Source organism: Lycium barbarum, chromosome 8, assembly GCF_019175385.1.
Source record: "Lycium barbarum isolate Lr01 chromosome 8, ASM1917538v2, whole genome shotgun sequence".
Classification (NCBI taxonomy): Eukaryota; Viridiplantae; Streptophyta; class Magnoliopsida; order Solanales; family Solanaceae; genus Lycium; species Lycium barbarum.
Genome location: NC_083344.1, coordinates 129,579,894 through 129,600,549, shown reverse-complemented (window position 1 = coordinate 129,600,549; position 20,656 = coordinate 129,579,894). Strand labels below are relative to the sequence as shown.

General features: G+C 35.5%; 1 protein-coding gene across 1 annotated transcript; it reads right to left on the bottom strand.

Annotated features, from left to right (window-relative positions):
* Window positions 1-5,382: 5,382 nt before the first annotated feature.
* On the bottom strand, window positions 5,383-20,345 carry LOC132607404 (villin-2-like). The gene is made up of 23 exons (XM_060321356.1): window positions 20,041-20,345; window positions 16,308-16,455; window positions 15,389-15,488; window positions 15,160-15,228; window positions 14,834-15,070; window positions 14,555-14,732; window positions 13,688-13,820; window positions 12,701-12,860; window positions 12,474-12,621; window positions 12,291-12,391; window positions 12,042-12,200; window positions 11,252-11,320; window positions 11,109-11,177; window positions 10,877-11,014; window positions 10,277-10,405; window positions 9,116-9,263; window positions 8,883-8,893; window positions 8,656-8,796; window positions 8,461-8,586; window positions 7,798-7,860; window positions 7,118-7,364; window positions 6,015-6,241; window positions 5,383-5,923 (listed from the first exon to the last, which is right to left on the bottom strand). Exons 2-23 carry the CDS (start codon window positions 16,361-16,363, stop codon window positions 5,810-5,812), a joined length of 2,823 nt encoding a protein of 940 aa, XP_060177339.1. The 5' UTR covers window positions 16,364-16,455; window positions 20,041-20,345; the 3' UTR covers window positions 5,383-5,809.
* Window positions 20,346-20,656: the final 311 nt, after the last annotated feature.

Sequence of the window (20,656 nt, the reverse complement as noted above, 5' to 3'; positions counted from 1 at the left end):
CAATTTTATTGAGCACATACGAGTCGGAGTGAGCTTTAAGAAAGAATTTTTTGTGGGTCCTTTATATTTTAATTTAGAATTCAAATTATTTGTTATTCCTCTTATTTTGGAAGTATGTAGTCAAATTGCTCAAGCCCCTGAAAGAATATACTAAGTGGCAATTTTACATAACAATATTAAGAATGGAATTATGAGGGGGTTGGACAATAAAGTCCGAATTTGCAACTTCTCAATGCAAGATAATGATAGTTAGTTTAAGCATTTGTAATATATTCTACTTCATCCAAAAAAAAAAAACCTGCATATTATCATATTTTTACTTGATTTTAATTACTATTCTTTTTTTAACTTCTTTTAGAAAAGAAGAGAAAATCATCTTCTAATAAAAATAAAGTGATGTCTTGAAAAAGAGGGCCGTTAGATGTTCTTCAAGCTAATAGTTATGGTTCAGAGATAAACTTGCCACTTCTGTTCGACCTAACTCTGTTTCTTATTATATGTGATATTAATGAGAGACCTCAGAGTATGAGGTTTATATAGTTTTATCTTCGTGTTTTTAGTTTTTCTTTTCTTATTCAGAGTAATTTCGAAATGGCTTTAGCATGCACCTTTTTCTTGAAAAATTAGCAAAATGACTGTTCTTCTGTGATGCATCCAATCAATAACTTTAACCAAATATTATTGTGCTCTCCCATCATGGCTTTTCAAGAATTTAACCATTGACCAAGTACTATTTGTAGTACCAGTGACCATGGTATGATAAATTGTTTAAACCATAGGGGCAAGAGGGCGAACAAAATTTATGTAGAGCTGTTTCGGATTCTTTGGTTCATAAAAAAACTAAAAAAAAAAATAATCATAAAACAACTAAAAAATAAGGGATGTTGTATTAATGAACTGTATAGGAAGAGGTAAGATTCCTCTTATCTTGACCCACAAAGCCACACTCTTCTCATTTGGGATCTTATTTCTATTTGTTCTTAGATGAAAACATTGAGGTCTTATTTCTTTATACCTCGAGCAAAAGATGAATTCTTTTTATCATTAGAGTATCTGAGAATTGGGTGCTTGTATCAAGACTTCCACCATACAACATGAACCCTCCCTCTACACTAAGTAATGAGAAGCGTTTAGATCTTTCTAGATGTTGAATTTGTAAGCGAAGAAGTGAAGTATGATGCTTCTTTAGTGTGAGGCCAAGCGAAGCCAATTAAATTAAAACAAGTGTTTGATGCAGTCGAAGAAGCATTGAAGAGCTTTTCTATTTTATTTATAAAAAAATGCGCGTTGATTTTGGATGAAAAAAAAGGAGGGGGGGGGGGGGGGGGGGGGCTTCTGTTAAAAAGAAAAAGAATGGGAAAGGAAGCTTTTGGGCCCTTTTTTTATTTTTTCATTTCTTCCTCAGTTTTGAATTGGGATTATGGTCAAAAACATATCTGGAGGTTTTTTTTTGTTTCTTTTGTTGCGAGTTTTCTACTCAAACTCTTAATTGCTTGTGTTTTCTACCCGAACTATCCCAACTATTATCAAAACACACTTCGACTAGTATCTAATGGTGCGTGGTGTAGACTTTCTTTTTTTGTTTGAAAATGGTGCCAAATGGCACTCAATGTAGATAATTAAAGAAACTAATTGGATTTTTTTTTTTTTAAAAAAAGAGATGATCGTCAAAAAACACACTTGAACTATGCGAATTTCCTACCTGAACTATCAAGTGTTAGCCATTTTCTACTTGAACTGTTACTACCTATTTATCATAACATACATCGAAATTAAGCCATGGGGGCGAAATTTAATCACCAAATTAAATTATGACACACCTTTTGGCGATTGTATTCAAACATTTGGTCTAGTTAGCTTCGAGGTGTGTTTTAATAAATAGCCGGTGATAGTTCAAGTAGGAAACGCAAACAACTGATAATTCAAGTAGAAAACTCACAAAAATGTAATATTTCAGGTATGTTTTTAACTATTACCTCTTTTGAATTCTAGAAATTTTGCTTCCATCTCTTTTTACCCATTTTGTATAGGCGAAAAAGAATCTCAAAATAAAAATAACAGAACCATTAGAAGCAAATTAGTATTTGATACGTGCTCTGTTTTTGTTATTCTTTTGTTTAGTTGATACTTCCTCCGTCCCACATTATATTAATATATTTATTTTTCTTTTTTAAAAGTCAAACTATATAAATTTTGACTAATATTTTAAGATATATTTTTTTTTCATCATATTAACATGATAAGAATTGCAACTTGTAGTACTTTTGGTGTAGTTTTGAATATCTAAATTATAATTTTAAATTATTGAATTTATTTAATCCTATTTAGCTCCGAAGATTAGTTAACTTGACTCTCGAAAAGCAAACAGGACAACTAATATGGGATACAGAGAGTAATAACAAAAGATCAGCTTATATTTGCAATTATAATGTTGCTTTATTTTTTCATTTAGTGGATATTAGTATTTAATACTCTCTTTATTTTATCATTTATTCTAAATAATATTTTTGAAAAATATTTTTAACAATTCCGAAAAACCAAACAGTGCAAAATTGAATGGTACAGAAACAGGGAATATCACGTTCATGATGGTTTTATTTCAACTAACAAAATATTGCAGCTGTCTTTTTATATTTTACCCAGAAAAAGAAAATTACAATACTTTACACGTTATTGAAATCCAACTTCACGTGGTTAATTACACATCCAATCCATACATTTTTATTTTCTTATTTTAGTTGTTGAGTTAGCTAAACATGCCTCAGATGGTTTGGGGCAATACTCTATTTCTAGTAGCTATGTGGCAATGCTGGGGCACAAAAGCAGACTCAGAATGGCATCTTTGATATGGGGTGCTCCTGCACAACCAAAGCATAGGTTTATTGTTTGGTTGGCTGTACAAAGGACGTTGCTGACCAAGGATAGACTTATGAGGCTACACATTCCGGTGGATAATACAAAATGTTGTTTATGTGATAGTCAAACTGTGGAAACTCGTCACCATCTATTTTCTGATTGTGAATTGTTGCTCCCAAAAGCACACGCAAGTATACGTGGTCGTACAAATAATATAGAACTTTTAAATCCAGATATCGATCTCATAGAAATTTAGATTCTACTGTCAAACTAATTCAAATTCGAATAAAACTATTCAAGAAAGTGAAAATCAAAGTGTTTGTTGTAACTAAACTAAAACTGAAAGGTAAACAATTTGTGATGGGTGTTTTTGTGACTGAGAATATTTCGACAAAGATTGCAAGGTTTATCAGATGAGAGAAAATCCCAAGGTCATGACTTTCGACAATCCAGTTGATCTTCTGACAATTCTACCTATCTTATTTCCTGGGTTACTAGTTGATGGGTTAATTATAAATTTATGAGTATCTTCCGAGTTGCTCACAAGCCTATAGATGCTACTATAACGCCTATATCCCTATGGTCGCCAGAGGAAACAAGAACACATTTACTTCTCCGTATTCAACTAAACAAGGCTAAAGGATATATTCCTATCCTCATTAGCGAAACGATTAAATCGAACAAGCCCTATTTATTCTTATTACGCATGCAAATTCCCTATCCCTAGTTCAATTCACACGCCACAGATAGTGTCTAATTATTGGTCAGATAATCAAACAATTAAGATCAAGAATAAATAAGCAACCCCAAATATGGAAAATCAATAGATAATAATTGTCATCAAACCAACTTTCAAGTCTTACGCCACTACCCTAGAATTAAGAGATTAGCTACTCATGATTCGATCATAGACAAAAGAATTCATGATTAGCTTAGGGTTTATGAAGATAAAAGTAAAAACGGGGAAGAAAAGGGTTAATGACGGCTTACAATTGTCTCAAAGTATCTCAGCATACCGTTCTCAACCCTTAAAATAAGTATTTATAGTCTAGGAATTTAATGACTCAAGAATAGACAGAATCCTAATTAAATTCGGGCAGGTTGAGCCCATCCGTATTGGCCCCGCGTCGCGGGCTCAGCACAGACCCTTCAGTGATTTTAAGCTTGTGAATGTGCCATGTCCGCGACGCGCGTGCAGCGCGGATCTTCAATTTCCCGCAGCTTCAACTTCACGTGCTGGCCCCGTGCTACGGGTCTGGCACATATGCCTCATTCAATTCCGTTTTAATCATCATATGCTGCAAAATCAACCACTTTTAGCCCGATTTTTCATCGTTTGTCTTCATCGTGCTTATACACATGAAATATACATAAGCCCAAATACGACGATTTCATCATAGATTAAGCAATAAAAGTCATAAGAATAGGATGTAAAAATGACACGAAACATGATATTTGTGCCAAATATCATGAATGGACTAAAAAGGTTAGAGCAGAGATGATACAATGGGCTGGAGTTCAAATTCCAGCAGGAGAACCTAAACATGTGATGGAGAGTATCAGAAGAAAGCATTGGAAACAATTCCAGAAGTAAGTGAGTGTAGCTTTATGGGGAGCAATCATCTACTATGTGTGGAAGAATAGGAACTGGAAAATCCTTAGAGGCATTAGTGCCAATACTGATGTAGCTGTTACTCAGATTAAGCATGATTTTGTAATTAGATTAGACTCAGTTAGGATGTCAAAAAAGGCTCAAAGGTGTAGGACTTGGTTACAGAGATTCTTTGTGTGCTCAACAGGAGGCCTGATCTTCCCTGCACCCTTCCTGGGAGGTGGTAGGGAATTAGGTGCTCATTAAGTGTAATTATTTTTGGTGTTAATGGTAATCTTTACATAGTTACCAAAAAAAAAATGCAATTCTGATTTTTTTTCCTTTCTACAAGGAATCATCAAAAAGGAAAAGGAGAGATAACTTGAATTTGCAAAACATATTCGACTGATTTCTTTCCAATTAAACAGTTGATGTACACTACACTTTACAAAGATTAAGAAAAAAATTGGAACCATCAAATGGAAACAAAACGAAAACTGCACTCGACTCCTTTTTTCTAGATCGGAGAGATCCCTCCCGGGTTTCTGGCCCGATTCTAGATGCCGTGGAGGATTTTGTTGGACCTATGTGATCTCCTTACAGCGTTCTTTTTCTTACTGAGATTTATGTTGGTGCATAGGTTCAAAATTCCAAGAAGTATGAGTTTGCATCTCTATCCTCCTCCCAACTTAAATACCACGAGAAAAGAGCACTATTGGAGAGCTTCGTAACTTTTCCTGAGCTAGTTTAACCGGATAAGTAGCTCAACAAAACATCAATGAAACACACTGCACAGCTATATAAAAGACCCTAATTCCAGGGCATTCGATATTGCAGGTCCAAGTAACTTTACTTGCTAAAGTTTGCAAGCAATAATACTGGAAAAAGAACTATGAATCTGTGCTTCTTGAGTGTATAATGCTTATAAAAAAAAAGAACGAAAAAGAAACTTGAATAAAAACAGAAGCAGATAGCTACTGCATCAGTTACAATATAATATTAAGTCTGTACACACCCCTCCAATTAACAAATAAATGATACATCGGAACTAAGATACATAGGGAGGAATCAAAGAATTGACCTGACTGCTGACTTTCAACTGCAGACTTGACATTGGACTGATAAAGCGGCAGTATAAGAGAGAACTCAAAAATTATCACTCTTCAAGCAGGCATCACAAATTGAAGGGATAAAAAAACCAAGAACACCAAAAACCTTGGTTCCATAGAAGCAGATAGCAAAGTGCACATACCAAACCAATATGTACCCGTAAAAGTAGGTAGCTCCAGCAATAAGCTGTGTCAAATAACGAATTGCAATATCGAGAGCACAGGAGACACCACCTTGGTCTCGATTCAGATTCTAGAAGAGATCGACTTTCCTCTTGAGGAGATCTTGCTTCCATTTAGGTAACTTATAGAAAGCTTCTTTTGTCATTCTCAGTACGGACTGGAATTCCTCGTCAGAGAGATAAGCCTGAGAGTTCATCAATAAAAATAAGAAATAAGGAACTCACTTTCACCACACATTCAGGATTTAGGAATTTAAACAACGCTTGAGCACAAACCTCTCTCCTTTTGAAATCAATCCGGGTTACAGGATTTTCAGATTTAGCCTTCAGTCGTTCATAGCTAAATGTAGTCTGACTACCATCACTGTCAGTTTCATCCTGTTCTGGTTCTGGCTTCGTTCCTACATCTTCCCCATCAATCTCTGCAGGCTCAACTGTCTCGGTCTCCTTGCGTTCTGGAACATCTTTAGAACCTACAACCTCAGCAGTAGAAACTCCATTTCCTGTTTGTGCGAAAGTAGCAAAAGTAAGAAAATAGACAAAAAAGCATCCATGTATATCATAATTACCCAAGAATTTTGCTTTAAGCAATTAAGTAAAACTGGTCAGCTTAAACGTTGAAATTTCTAACAACTCTATGCTAGCAATGGTCTCCCATCAATTATCTTTAACTTACTCTTACGGTAACAACTTTAGATCAACAAATAAAGACAACGATTACATCAATGCACATATATACAGATGTATGTACACACATTCCTAGTGGCATACCAATGACTCTAAAGCTTAGGGTGCATGTGGTATGAAGGAAAATGTTTTCTTGGAAAACAAGATTTCTTACTTATTTTCTAAGATTTCTTACTTATTTTCTAGTGTTTGGTAAGTAGAAAAAACATATTATTCCAAGAGCAGCTCCCGCTATGCGCGGAGTCCGGGGAAGGGCCGGACCACAAGAGCATTTATATGTAATCTAGCAAAACACTAAAGGGGTGGGATGGGGTGGGGCGGTCGGACCTCGGGAGTGGCGGGGGTGGGATGGTCAAGGGATGGGGGCGTTGGGTGGATGAGGATAAGACAGTGAACTTGGAATGTCACTTATGGAACTTGTTTTCCCTACTTCCATTAAGGAAGCCATTATGCTCATTTTCAAGGAACTTGTTTTCCTAGAGAAAATGTGTTCCAAAATTTTTGACCAACCAAACATGCGAAAATCGGAAAACATTTTCTGGCCACACCCTTAGTAATGTCCTATCTGAAATACAAAATACAGAGCAGGAAGCACTTCTAAAGTAAACAGAACATGTCTTCAACACAATATGATAGGAAGAGAGGGATCTGGAAATAACAGTACAATGGAAAAGCAAGAAAGATTTTTATACCAAGGGGAATAGCATCTACTGATGAGCTTCTACTTAGTGGAGAGCTGCCCTCAGGTGACTGCTTCTTTTCAGCACTAAGAACAGAAGATAAAGCAGCTATTGCAGCTGCTCTTTGTGAACCTGGACTTTTCCCTGCAGGCCTTGGTGCAGAACCAGATTTTGCTGGAGATGATGAATTAAAAGCAGAGTTCAACGCAGCCAAAGCCGAAGCTCTTTGGGTATTTGTCCCGTTGGACCTTGGCTGATTCTGAAAGATAGAGCAAAACGTATATTACATGCATGGTAGACTTTGGATAAATAATTCATTATATTTCCCGAATTTGGTTGGTCATAAGTCATAACAGAATCAACTTTTCCACAACTAATAACCATGATAGGACAGTTCTAACATTATCCTAACGAGAATGAGAGACAGAATATGAAGCTTGGCCAATGAACTAGGAATACTAACTGAAAAATTGACTAATTTCCTTGAATATGGTTCTAGAATGGACAGCTTAAGTTGGAAGAAAGAATAATAAAATGACAATCTATTGGTCCCCCAAAACAATACCAGTGTTAATCAGAAAATGTGATTAGTGGAACTCAGATGATTTGAAGCGAATATAATGGGAAAAATTTGCACAGAATTATAAGGAATTTATGCAGAAATACATCTTGGTTTTATGTAATCTAGTTACCTCTGAAGCATTACCAACCCCGAAGAGTAGCATAACCTTCTTCTGGAACGAGTTTCCATGTGCCTGTTTAGATAGTAAGTTAGCTGAATAAGGTTTGTCACAGAATATTTTATCAGAACAGGAAAACAATGCAAGATAATTGATGAGACAAAAACATGGACCCCCCGCCAGCAATCCAGAAGTTTCCCCAGTTATGAGGAGCGAGGACTCAAAGGGGATCAATGAATTATTTTAGGAGTTTGTAGACCAACTTAAGTTTGTAGAATAATTATAAGATATAATTCATTCAGCTCCGAAGCATTATTTGAAAAATTCAAATGCAAACAAATGACAATCTTTAACAAATAAGGAGAAGAAGTTCCAATTCACAGCCCTTCTTTTGGAGCAGTATCTAACCCGTTAATTTTCTTGATAATAAACCAGGAAACTGCCAATAATGAATGTTTTCATGTCTGCAGTTAATAAAAACACTGGGATCCCAAAGATAGTCCTCCGTTTTTCAATTCTAAAACTTCTCCGTCCACCCTCCAAAATTTATTAAAAAGCTTTAAAGAAGATTGATGCAACAATTTCATGTTATTTACACGGTCCATGAACTTCATGTCAAACTACATACAAAAAAGTATCAGAACTCATAAGCGAAGGAAAGGTTTAGTCACGTACAATAGCTTTTGCAGCATCCCAGGAGAAAAATGTTGTAAGGAAGCAAGGCTCATTTCCTTCAGTGACTTTATACAATGGAACATTAGGAGACAACCCTTCCAAACATGCAGCCATCTCTATGTATTTCTGCGGGACTTCAACGGTTAGTGATACACTTTATATATAGGCAACCATCTCTATGATACCGTGTATTACCTGTCCAATTTCAAATGAACTTTGCTTTTCTTTGGGATCTGATGACTGACCAACCCAAACAAACACTTCGGCATGTGTATCAAGTAATAAAACATCCTCGGTCAATAAATCATCTTGAGAGAAGTTGTAGATTTCTTCAATCTATCAAACGAGTAAAGCAAAGGTTAAACCAGATATACAAGATTTTCATGTATTAAAAAGCTTAAATTTTGTACATAGGACCTTACCTCAAATTTTCCTGGATATCCACACGTTCGCATGAAAATTGGTAGAAAAGATAGTTAGCACAGATCACTTCTTATTTACCCACCCCCCAACCACCCACCCAACACACACACACACAAAAAAAAAGGAAGGGGGGGGGGGGGGGGAGGGGTGGGTAGTCTAACAAAGTTAAAAGATAAACACTTCTTATTTGTAAAGGAAGTATCTTGATGAAATTAAAAGATCAGGGATGCACCTTTATTAATTGAATACGCAAACAAGTGGGGATCTCTGGTAACCTCTGGGGCTACTTTCTTGCTGGTGTAACTTTGTTTTCCTCCAAGACCAAACCAGAAAGATGAGCTCTCTGTTCCTTCTTTACTGTGTTTGACAGTCACTCCTGGCTGAGTTGAAAAAACCAAACCAATTGCAATCAGACAGATGCAGTATAAACTAGGACGAACAAGACATATGTCAGTTGTAGCTATTGTCTATTAAGAAGCACAGCATAAGAACAAAGCTTATCTAGATTGTCACAAGCTAGAAAACCATATAGACTTGACTTCCTAGTCATACATCGGAATCAGGTTCCTGCAGAAATTTCAGGGTTTTGTGCCCAAAAAAATGATCTCAGCCTTTTTGGGGTGCAATATCAGCATACTCATTGTAAGGCTTTGCTTTTTTCTTGATTACCTCAGTAAATTCATTACAAAGAAAAAATAGACAGCAGTAGTTTGAGAGAGCAGAGGTGTTCACGCAATCATTCCAAAAGTTTACCACAGCCTGGTTGCCACAATTTGATCAAACTAGGTTCTTAAAATTTTTAGTGTACTTTCTTCAATGTCGTTTGACAGAAACCATATTTCACATAACACGGCAATGACAAAAACAAGGTTTTTGACAAAAAAACTGAATGCATCCTCATCAGGCAAACAAAACAGAGAAAAAAGCACATACCCTTTGCAAAAATGAATAGCCAGATTTTCTGAAACACAACAAAGAGAAAGCTAGATCTGGACGACGGAAAAAATACCATTAGACCATTCAAACACTTCCCAATCTATATCACGAATTCCTAACAGTTTTTGTCAAGGGATGATAAGGGACACCCTTTCCATTTAAAGTAGGTAACCATCTTGTAAGTGAGTGCTTGAAAGACCAGGTCCTTCGATTTTTTTTTTAATCAGTTAGGTCATGCCCTTTCAAATTAAAAAAGAACAAAGAAAAAACTCATTTTAAATACAATCCATGTCACAAATTCTTAACAGTTTTCGTCAAGGAAGGATAAAATGATTCACCCTTTCCAATTAGAGTAAGTGATCACCGCATACAACAGAATGTAAAAGATCAGGCCCTTCTAAGGTCAAAAGAACAATGAAATAGAAAACACGTACTCAAATTCAAGAGAAGTTCTCACCTTCAAGAAGTCTGCAACTTTTGCAGCTAATTGCTGCTGCTCATAGGTACTCTGGTTTCCGTGCCAACAAAATACTGAAGAGCCAGATTGCAGAAGAAAACATTCATTAGAGTTCAGTGAAGTTGCCACCTGACAGAGTTTAGAAACAAAAAATAAAATAAATAAGTAATCCAGGTTTTAGATTCACTTTCATAAGTTTACAACAGAGTACATTATAACTTGTAGCCATAATTACTGTTGCAGGTTTATCTTGGTAAGCATTAAAAAACTGAATCATACACTAAGCCAATCAAATGGAAAACATGACATGCCTCTCCATGGCAAGTGATGTACCAATATTGCAAATCACAAGAAGTCCAGAATTTTTTTTCCATTTAAGAATGATATTAGCAGCAAGATCCTTTCTTCAAAACTCAGAAAACCAATGCATGCAACAGAGAAGCACTGACAAGAACAGTAAATTGGGAAACATATTCTTTAGATAAAAAAATTCACAAAATCTTAGTAGCAGGCGAAAACAGATCAAATCTAAATGGGTTAATAAGCCACAAAATCTTAGTAGCAGGCCAAGAAGAGATCAAATCTAAATGGGAAGCATACAGCATCAACTTGAACTGCTTTGTTGTTATGCACAGAAGTTCCAGATAATCGAATAAGTGCCACAGAATCAGCAGTGTAGGTTTCATCATTCAGGCCTTTGTCGGCAATATAATTTTTATAGCCAGAGCTTAATCCACCCTGAGAAAATGTTAGAAGTTCGTTATGGTTATTAAATAAATATGACAAATTACATTCTAAAGCAGTAGCCTGCATTAAACTGCATAAGAGGTACCTTAAGGACCAACATGGGCTGGAAGATAGCAACAAATTGTGGTGGTTCTTTCCCTTGATATACGCGACCCTGGATGATGTTATATGTCATACTAAAACCTCACACAGTTTTCTAGTGAGAAAAGAGGTGTCAAGAAGTAATACCAGCACTGGTCTCCCTTTAAGTGAATTGCACATTGCACTGGCCAATTTAGCAGCCAGGTTTTGGTCCTCCTGAACCACAACGTACAATGGACTGGATAAAGCCTCAAATTTATCATATACATGACATAAAGTAGAAAGGACTACAATGTAGAAATAATTAGTCCATCAATCCCAACTTCACTTTCTTTTTTAGTCCCTTCTAATTTACAATTGCTGATTTACCTAACAGGAAAAGTTTATCAAATTCCGAACATTCAAACTAACATAAGTACTAATATAGCACGATATTACTTATCTTCCATACCTGACATTCTTATAACATAATATCTTCATTTTAAGCATTTCAATTTTTAACTACTATACTAGACATTTCTACAAAATTTTCTTTTCTAAACTCATCATATTCATAGTAAGTTTAAATACATGAAATCAATTTACGAAAGATGAAATTCTTATATGATGGTAATACATTTTCACTTCTGTTTCCTTTCTCCGCCTTTTTCGCGTCTACAGACGAATAGGGAAAAGAATTTTACAACCTCATCCAAATAGATCCTATTGAAATACATGAAAATAACAAAGGTATGTCGACCTTTGTTTTTTATCACTATTTATGAGCATCAAATTTTTAGATATAATAAAAAATAAAATAAAAGAGATGAATTTTCATCCCAATGTCTAAATGGCATGTAACTGAATTATTTGCAAAAGAAAATGGTTTATGTTAATTGAATTATTAATAGCAAGAAAAGATGAGAGACCCTTATATTGTAAGGACAGTCTACATTACCTCCACGCTATCCTTTCCAATCCACCAGCATAGATAGTAATCTTCTTTCTTGTCATTGGGATGGTATGTGTAAAGAACGATATAGCAATCTCCACTGTGAAATTTACCAATATCACCTCCGGAAACTGGGGTCTTTGTGTTGCCATTGATACGCCAAACCTAGTAAAATCATACATTTTTAGCGAAGACCAAGCAAGCAATATCAGCAGACAAATTATAACCAAAAGGATATCATAGTGATGATCAGACCTCTATTTTTCCACCCCCTTCAAGCAACGGAAGGACTTCCTCATTTACAGGAGCACTTTTGCTAGAACCTTTAACACCAACACCCTGTTGCTTCAGCAAAGCTGTATAAATGCAACAACAACAAAAATTAAAACTACTTCCAACAAACAAAATATCAATTCTACAACTCTCAAACTAATCTACCTGCTACTTTTCCTCTTCCCTCCTCAGCGGTCAGTGCAGACCCTGATGGCCAAGAGTCAAAGTTGGACTTGAATGAATGCGTTTCATAGCCTTGAATAAGTCGGGTTACATGTGTTGACTTGGGTCTATTTTGACTGGAAAGATATTCCTGTGGATATATATAGTCAAGTAGTAATGAAAAATTTCACTATAAAAGAACTATCTGGAGTTAAAAGCTAATATTCTACCTCTGCAGCTTGAGAGGCAGCTTTCCTCTCATCCAGTTGAGTTACACGGCCAACCCAAACAAATACCTCAGCACCACAATCCAAAAGATAGCATTTATTGTTTTCTAAGCTGGATTTTGAAAGTTCACCATCCATGGGACTGACTTGACCATCAGTAATGCTACAAAAGAGGAAAAGTTCAACTTTAGCACCAACACCAGCAAAAGGTTGATTTAAAAATTCAATAATGAGAAAGTAGCAAGCAGTAGGGATGCAATCAACATAAATATGCAAAATATTTTAAGATTTAACTAGACTAATTCAAGTATAAAGATCCTTTTTACTGGAAAGAAGTACTATCCAACATTAAATGGTCCGCCAAGGACGTCGATTATTTTGTTTGAAGTGTAAAACTTAAGTTCAATTTACACTATGCTTCAGTTAAGGGTATTCAATATTGGATCTAGCACTCAAAACATTTTAAGATAGGGGTACTTTTTCATTTGGGCAATAGAAGCCACTCTAAGTTGCACCTCCAAACTAAGTAAAATTCAGAGAGACAAAACAAGTATGGACTCCACTAAAACGAACATAGCAGCAATATATTCACCTCACAGAATAAGATTCCACATATTAACATATCCTTCATTTCTTTGATTACTCCTAGTGTTGTGATTTATGGCATTTGCCATTTCCCAACCACTGTAATTCCCACTTAGATCCCCAACAATGTGTCCCTCCCACCACTACATAACATGTCAAAGTGTAGACATTTTAAAAAAGTAACCACTTACTGCAAAGAAAAACAAAAAAATTCCAGAATGAACTGGAACATTCTTAATCGAACCATAGCAGTTTTGTAAATGAGACGCATATTCAATTTGCCACAAAGGTTATTCTAAAGAAGTTATGAATCACTTAAGGAATAAAATGTTGGTGAAAATAAATTGGGTTAATTTGAGGGAGTAATGATTATATAACTACCTGAAAGACAGGATTCGACAATACCTATAAAGTTTAGCAAGTGTCTTCTCTGGAACAATATCATCTTCAGTAGCAACCTTTTTGCCAATTGGAGCAAAGCCACCAAAGAGCACCCAGAACGAACCGGAATCCGTCTCAGCCTGTAAATTCCCATCATCTGGGGAATGCAATAGAAATAAAGAGCTGTCCCACATGAATACCACAGAATATTAATAAAGTAAATAAAAGGTCTGAAGTTCTTCATTAGAACCGAAACCGAAACGTAACATATATATCTAAAACAGATCCATTTGAACTCTGTAGAAATAAAATAACTGTGTAGGTGATGACATCAATTCAAATAGAACCTTCCCTTGAAAATGATAAGAATTTAAAAGAGTTTGTTCCCCGTCTTAGTTAGTCAAATCTGTTCTCTGTGAAACTTTTTTATTCCTTATTATAGTTGACTCAGATAACTCTAAGAAGAAGAAGAAGAAATACTCATTTTGTCCCCCCTTATTCTAGTTGATGTGAATCATTTGAGGCATCATAATACATAAATATAAAGCATGCAAGACAGACTAAAGTTTATGCATAATATTTAGGAACACCTGATCTAAATGTCCTGCTTTAACTTAATAGTCAAATATACCAAACTTGAGAATAATCTGACCCATAATTTCTAATGCTAAAATATTATAATGGGAAGTGTAAAATAAGATAGAAATTTACCAAATATACATGTCTTAGTTGCAAAAGAACAAAATAGACTAAGCAAATCTGAAGGCTAAAAAGGACTTTCAACAATAAACTCAAACTAGGACAATTAAACAGGGATAGGAGTATAATAATTAACAAGTATATCTTACTTGCTCACTACTTATCTATGAAATTTTCAAGCCTTGTACTTACCAACAATGGCAACATCACATGTCCCCTCGTGATACTTGTCCTTCAAGAACTGAATAACTTCTAATGCTTTGGCCCTCTCCTGGATATTGGAATTTGCACCATTGAACTGATATATCTTGTCTTTAGAGTCTAGAATGAACACATCATCGTGATTTAAAGAGGACCGGGAAAATGGGACCTGATACAAATCCCAGCTTAAATATGTAATCTTCAACCAAAATTGAACAAGATTGCATATTCTAAATGAGCTCATGCATTAAGTCTTTTACGCTTCTATACCTGCTTCATCCTAACAACTCGTTTACCCTTGCAGACATACAACCTTATTTCAAACTCTTCCTCTTCTGGTTTCTTGAATCCAGATGAAATACCACCTTCCAATGGTATAATGCATGGCTTAAAGTATGATAAAAATTTATCAGATTCATGAGCTTGGATTTCCCTATGCTGTACTGCTCGCCCTCCAAGAATCGCATCAAGCTCAACGGATTTGATAGCAGCACTTCCAGCTTCATCCTGACATAGCATCCAAATTTTAGAAAATTGAAAGGAAAAATATAAAAATCTGGTTAAATAGTTGCTAAGAATGTAGATTAATTTCACACCTGACTAGTATCCTTTCCAAGCCAGAAGTGTATATCATATATATAAGAACCTCCCTTGCCAGAAGTTGTCTGCAATTATAGATGAAAATCTGATTTTGTGTTATTATATTATATAGATGAACCTGACTAGTAGGATTATTATCAACATTTCAATAATATTAGGCATGAAAGACACTTTTCTCTCAAGATAAAGGAGGTACATTAGCCGAAGACATCCGCATGTACGAACCTGCAAGATGATGTAAGAATCACCCGAGTAGAATTTACCACATTCAGACTTTGGCAATGGAACTGGTTTGAAAGCCTCAATTCTCCAAATTTCGGTCCCACTAGATAGAGTTAAGTTCAAATTTAAAGTTTGAAAAGTCCTGATGGCCACATTAAGCATTACAAAGAACTAACATAATAAGTTCAAATCTCAAGTTAAAATTCTTGCTGCTATGTTTGGCAGTGGAAATAATGGACATAAACAGACAACTACTTTGGAAATGGTCAAAAAATGTTTCTTTGGTTTTTCCGCATGGAGGAGAACAAGAGGTATTTTCAAGGGAAAGAGATGATATTGAATAGGCTCATAGATTTCTTTAAGAATATTTTTTGCTTGGGTTAAACAAGCAATTTCCAGCTGCACATGAGGACAGTGTTTGCATCTAGGGAAATTTGTAACATGTATAGAGCAAAGGATTATATTGTCCTTTCTCTTTGTCTAGTGAGATAGCTTCTGTTATGCACCCATTGTTTTTGGTCTTTCAATTCTTGACAGGTTTTGGCCACCCTTGGCGCCTCGTTTAGTGGCAATTCTAACTTGTCCTAAAAAGAAATTAATGAACACACTGACAGATGTCCAGAGATTGCTGTTCTTTTCTCTTTTAGATAAGAAAAAGGTATTATTCATTAAGGATCACCAAGAAGGTCCAGAATATTTACCGCAAAAGCCTACTCTTTATTTGTTTTTATTTTTTTAAGCCTCGCTTACCCTTTATATAAGCAGTGTGCTGAGGAAATTCCAACAGTGTTTCAACTAATCAATACCCATTTAATCAGTAACTATTTCAAACTTATTTTATCTATTTTTCAATCAGCAATACCCTTTTCAAACTTTCCTCCATGTAATCAGCCAAGAACCACAGTTTTGCAGCAAAGGATACATTCTCTGACCCGCACCCTGAAATGCAGGTTCTAAGGCTTTAACAGAGTTAGACATGATGCAAAATCTGTCCTGTTATCTCTTTCAAGGAAGAAGAAACAAGATCTTTTAAGCTCCGAACTTCAGCTATTCCGATTTCTGACCACAAACTGCACAGACAAAATGGACATGAGAAAGAGTAGCGTTAAGTACTGAAAAAATACCCCTTCACCATCCCAGCAACATATTAAGGACTTAACTTAATGGACACGCAATAGATAAAATCTTCATTCAAATAAATACAGACAATTAGACAAGTGAATCTTCACAAAAGGAACATCTGAAGCCATAATATAGCTTATTCCAGTTCCCAACTTCTCTTCATACTACTAATTTTCGAAGCATCGTTGTCCCCAGTCCCAACACTGCTTATTAACATTTTCATATATCAGCACTAAATCACATCCAAGGACGACAACAACAACAACAAAAATAGCAAAAATAAAGTCTCAATCCCAACAATTTCGAGCCGGCTATATGAATCCTCGATATCCATTCGCTCCATTTAGTCCTGTTTCATTTCAATACACAACGAGTTATCTTTTAAGACAGATTAGGGGCGCATTAACTCTAAGAGTTTTCTACATGTTCTACTAACATACAGCTCTCTAAGCACATAAAAAAAATCCCAAAAAATTACTAGACCTAATGCAAGTGTACCAACATGATTAAGGGTTATTCAACACTACTTTGTGTTGCATATATGAATCATTTTCTTCCATTGTGTTCTATTCTTTTATAGGTCCGCATGGATTTCCAAAGATCATAGGTCCTTTAAGACAACTTCCTTTCACATAATCCTAGGTATACTTCGTCCCCTTTTAACACTTCCAATCATCATAGTGTCACAGTTATCGACCTGTGCATTTGAAGTTCTATATAGCACACGGTCAAACCATCTCAGGCGACCTTATCTCCATTTATCCTATATGTGTATTACTTGTACCTTCCATCAGATATTACATTTCTGATCTTCTCATCACAAATTTGTCTTGATATTTGCATTTTTATGATACTAATCTTCTGGATATAATGGCCTCCACATAACATTGTAGGCCTTACATTGTTCTATCAAACTTGTTGACCTGAATAAGTATCTTCTTATAGCATAACAGTCACGTAGTACTCCTCATTCAGCCTTCTTATTTTAATTCTACATGTTATATCTTCATCTATTACGCCATATCTTTATCACTAAGCTTAAATATGTGAATTCTCTACATTTAGGCACAACATTATTATCTAATCTCACAGCAACTTCATTCTTCTTATGGCGCTAAACTTGCAGTGCATATATCTCTGTCTTACTTGCACTTGTTCTAAACCCTTACTTTCAAAAAATGTTCTCTAAGTTCAAGCTTTTAATTAACTCAATCAATTCAAAGATAGCCTATAACATCGAAGATGTGTAAGGAGGTAAGTTTAATTATTCCACCTGTATATGCAGGTAGGGAGAGCTTGGTCACGGGCCAACTCACCGGATCTACTGTTCAGTAAGCCTAGACTGGTAGAACAAATAAATCTCCTTTAATAAAGATGCAAGACTATGTAACCTATCTCGAAATCTGGTTGTGTTTAGTTTGTTCCGCAATCTGGTTACTTCTTGTCATCATTCCGACACATTTCTATAAATTTATTCCAGTATAGGTCTTTTAAACATTTTCATTCTTCAGAATGCCCTAAGTCATCAATAGTGCAGAAGTGGAATTAATCTGCTCCACAGCTGGTCTGAGCGAGACAATGTTTTCAAGAGAAGGGCTCTCAGAACCTTGAGGTGCTTAGCTATGTTTTGGGTGTGAACATGTGCAAAGCTTCCCCCCCTCATACACACACACACACACCTGAGAAAAAGTAACTTCCGTTGCTGACCTTTCTTTAACGAATTGATTCAAAGGCTACTAAGAGAAACAGTGAGGTGGCTTCCTATCATGCACCTTGTTATTTATGAAGCTTAATTAGGTTTTTGTATCTTCAATAAGTAACTGCACATGATTTATGGCCTTGTTTCTGTAAGTAAATTGCTTCTTCTTCTTTCGGGTAAGTTAGTTGGTGTATTGTTTTTTTCCTGATTATGGAGACTAAATACTTCCAGTGATTTATGAATCATGTGACTAGTACGTGTCTCAAATTTCTGGCCTTGATGGAGATTATTCATGGTAACAATCTCTTTTTTGTATTTGCTTTTACGTCTACACAGGTCAATCTGTCACCTTGGAATTAACCGGATAACAGTTACAACAACAACAACAACATACCCAGTATAGTCCCACAAGCGGGGTCTGGGGAGGGTGGAGCGTCGCAGACCTTACCCCTCCTTTGTGGGGTAGAGAGGCTGTTTCCGATAGACCCTTGGCTCAAGAAAATTGTTATTCAGGTAACAGTAATTCTTCTAAAATCGAGCTTCCAGGAGCTCAGTTCTATAGTTTACCCCAAAATTTGACTATACTTGTCATCCGCGTATTACCATCAATTATAAGGAAGCTGCACCTTTCATTCTCACTTTCTTCAACTTCTTAAACAGTTTAGAAAGGCCTCGGGTTGTGACCAATAAACTGGCAAAAAGATCTATGAAACACTCTTCAGCGAATGATGAACTACCAGCAAACAAGAAACTTCCACTCTTGCATCCTCCCACCTTCTAGTGTGGTCTCGGTTCTAATCTAAGCTATGCATTTGGTGAAACATTCCTATAGACGAAACATCTATTCACCTTGGATAATAAAATGCAGAACAAACTTCCTTTATTTTGAGACACATTGGCAATTATGTTGTGCAATATATTACTGCAGAGTTGAGGAGCGAGAATCGGATTTGACGCAAAACAGACCTAGGAAATTCCCGGAAATTGAAGCACGACACCTGTCCGGAAGCTCTGATACCATGTGAGAAATAAAGGCACGGGAAAATATTATTAAGATACATAAACAGATAGTCTTACACTGAGCCCTATTTATATACGAACTTCACACAATCCATATCCATAGCAATGTGGAACACTTAATATATTACTATATACGCTATTATCTTAACACTGCCAAGGGGAAGCTGATAAAAAACAGAAAAGGGTTTCACTTTAAACTTCCTTGAGTAAACCAATTGAATTCTGATAAACTTGAACGTAATCAAGCAAATCCTCATTTACTATCTTCATAACGCCATCTAAGTCTCTCTGCTCAGATAAGGGTTCAAACAGGGAAAGAAACTTGTAATATCAGTAGAAGTCTATGCTTCCAAGTTTCTAAACATATCTGCATTAGAACCCATAGTAAGCAAAAGCTGCAAAATCATATCTTTCTCACCTAAAATGTACACCCAATAACTAATAATCTATAATGGGAACATTTAGCTAATTAATCATCCCATATCCATAATTAGACTCTAAAACCACAAGAAAAACCTCAAAACCAGTATAAAAATCAAAAAACCAATTTTAAAAGATTACCAGATCAAACAAAATTCTTCATTGCTCAATTAAGACATAAATTAAGATTAATGAAGAACCCAGATCATTACTCGTTGGATTAACATAAACAAGACAAATAGTAAGCGAAAAAAACACCAAGAAACCAAAATGGGCTGAATCAAAACGACTAATTCTATAAGAAAAGTAAATCAAAATGTAGAGTATCACATAAAATCCAAATTAACAAGAGATCTACAAGAATTCATCAATTATGAAAAGAGTCAAAATGCACCTTTTGGAGACCTCTGTGAACGTTATGAGATAGAGAAAACAAAAGGGGTATAAAAAAAAAGAGAGAAGAGGAAAAAGAAAAGGGAGTAATGGGGTGCCTGCAATGTTTTTGTTTTTCCACTTTTCTCTTTCTCTCTCTCTCTCTCTGTAACTTTATTTGAGGCTTTTGAGAATTGATTGATTGCAGAAAATCTGATAATTCTTTTGCAGACAGTATATGCGCAAATGAAGAAAGTGATTTGACATACAAACGTGCAATATACACCTTTTTCTTTTTTAGAGAGAGAGAGAGAGATGATTTTTCTTTTCCACTCCTAATAACATAAGCTTACTTGAATTTAGACGAAGAATATTGTGACAGTGGCATTTTCCGATTACCGTTATACTTTTGGATTTTTCCTTGGTTAGTTGGTCTCCAATCATATGGGACGTTTTATATGAAGAAAATTTTAATCTCAACGAGATTAAAAGCTCTCTAATGTATTAGAGGTTTTGGTTCGAGTTTTGTGAATACAGTCGTCTTAAATAAGAAATTTTTTACCTCAAAATGATACTTCGCTGTGTAAATCTGAATTAATCGAGTCTCAAATTGAGTACTCAAATACCGCATGTAAAAG

Coding starts and splice junctions, on each gene's coding strand:
- LOC132607404 (XM_060321356.1), bottom strand. CDS start 16,363: ATGTCTAACTCTGTTAAAGCCTTAGAACCTGCATTTCAGGGTGCGGGT. Junction 15,229..15,388: donor ATTCTTACATCATCTTGCAG/GTTCGTACATGC, acceptor CTATAATTGCAG/ACAACTTCTGGCAAGGGAGG. Junction 9,264..10,276: donor AAGTTGCAGACTTCTTGAAG/GTGAGAACTTCT, acceptor TTTTCAACTCAG/CCAGGAGTGACTGTCAAACA.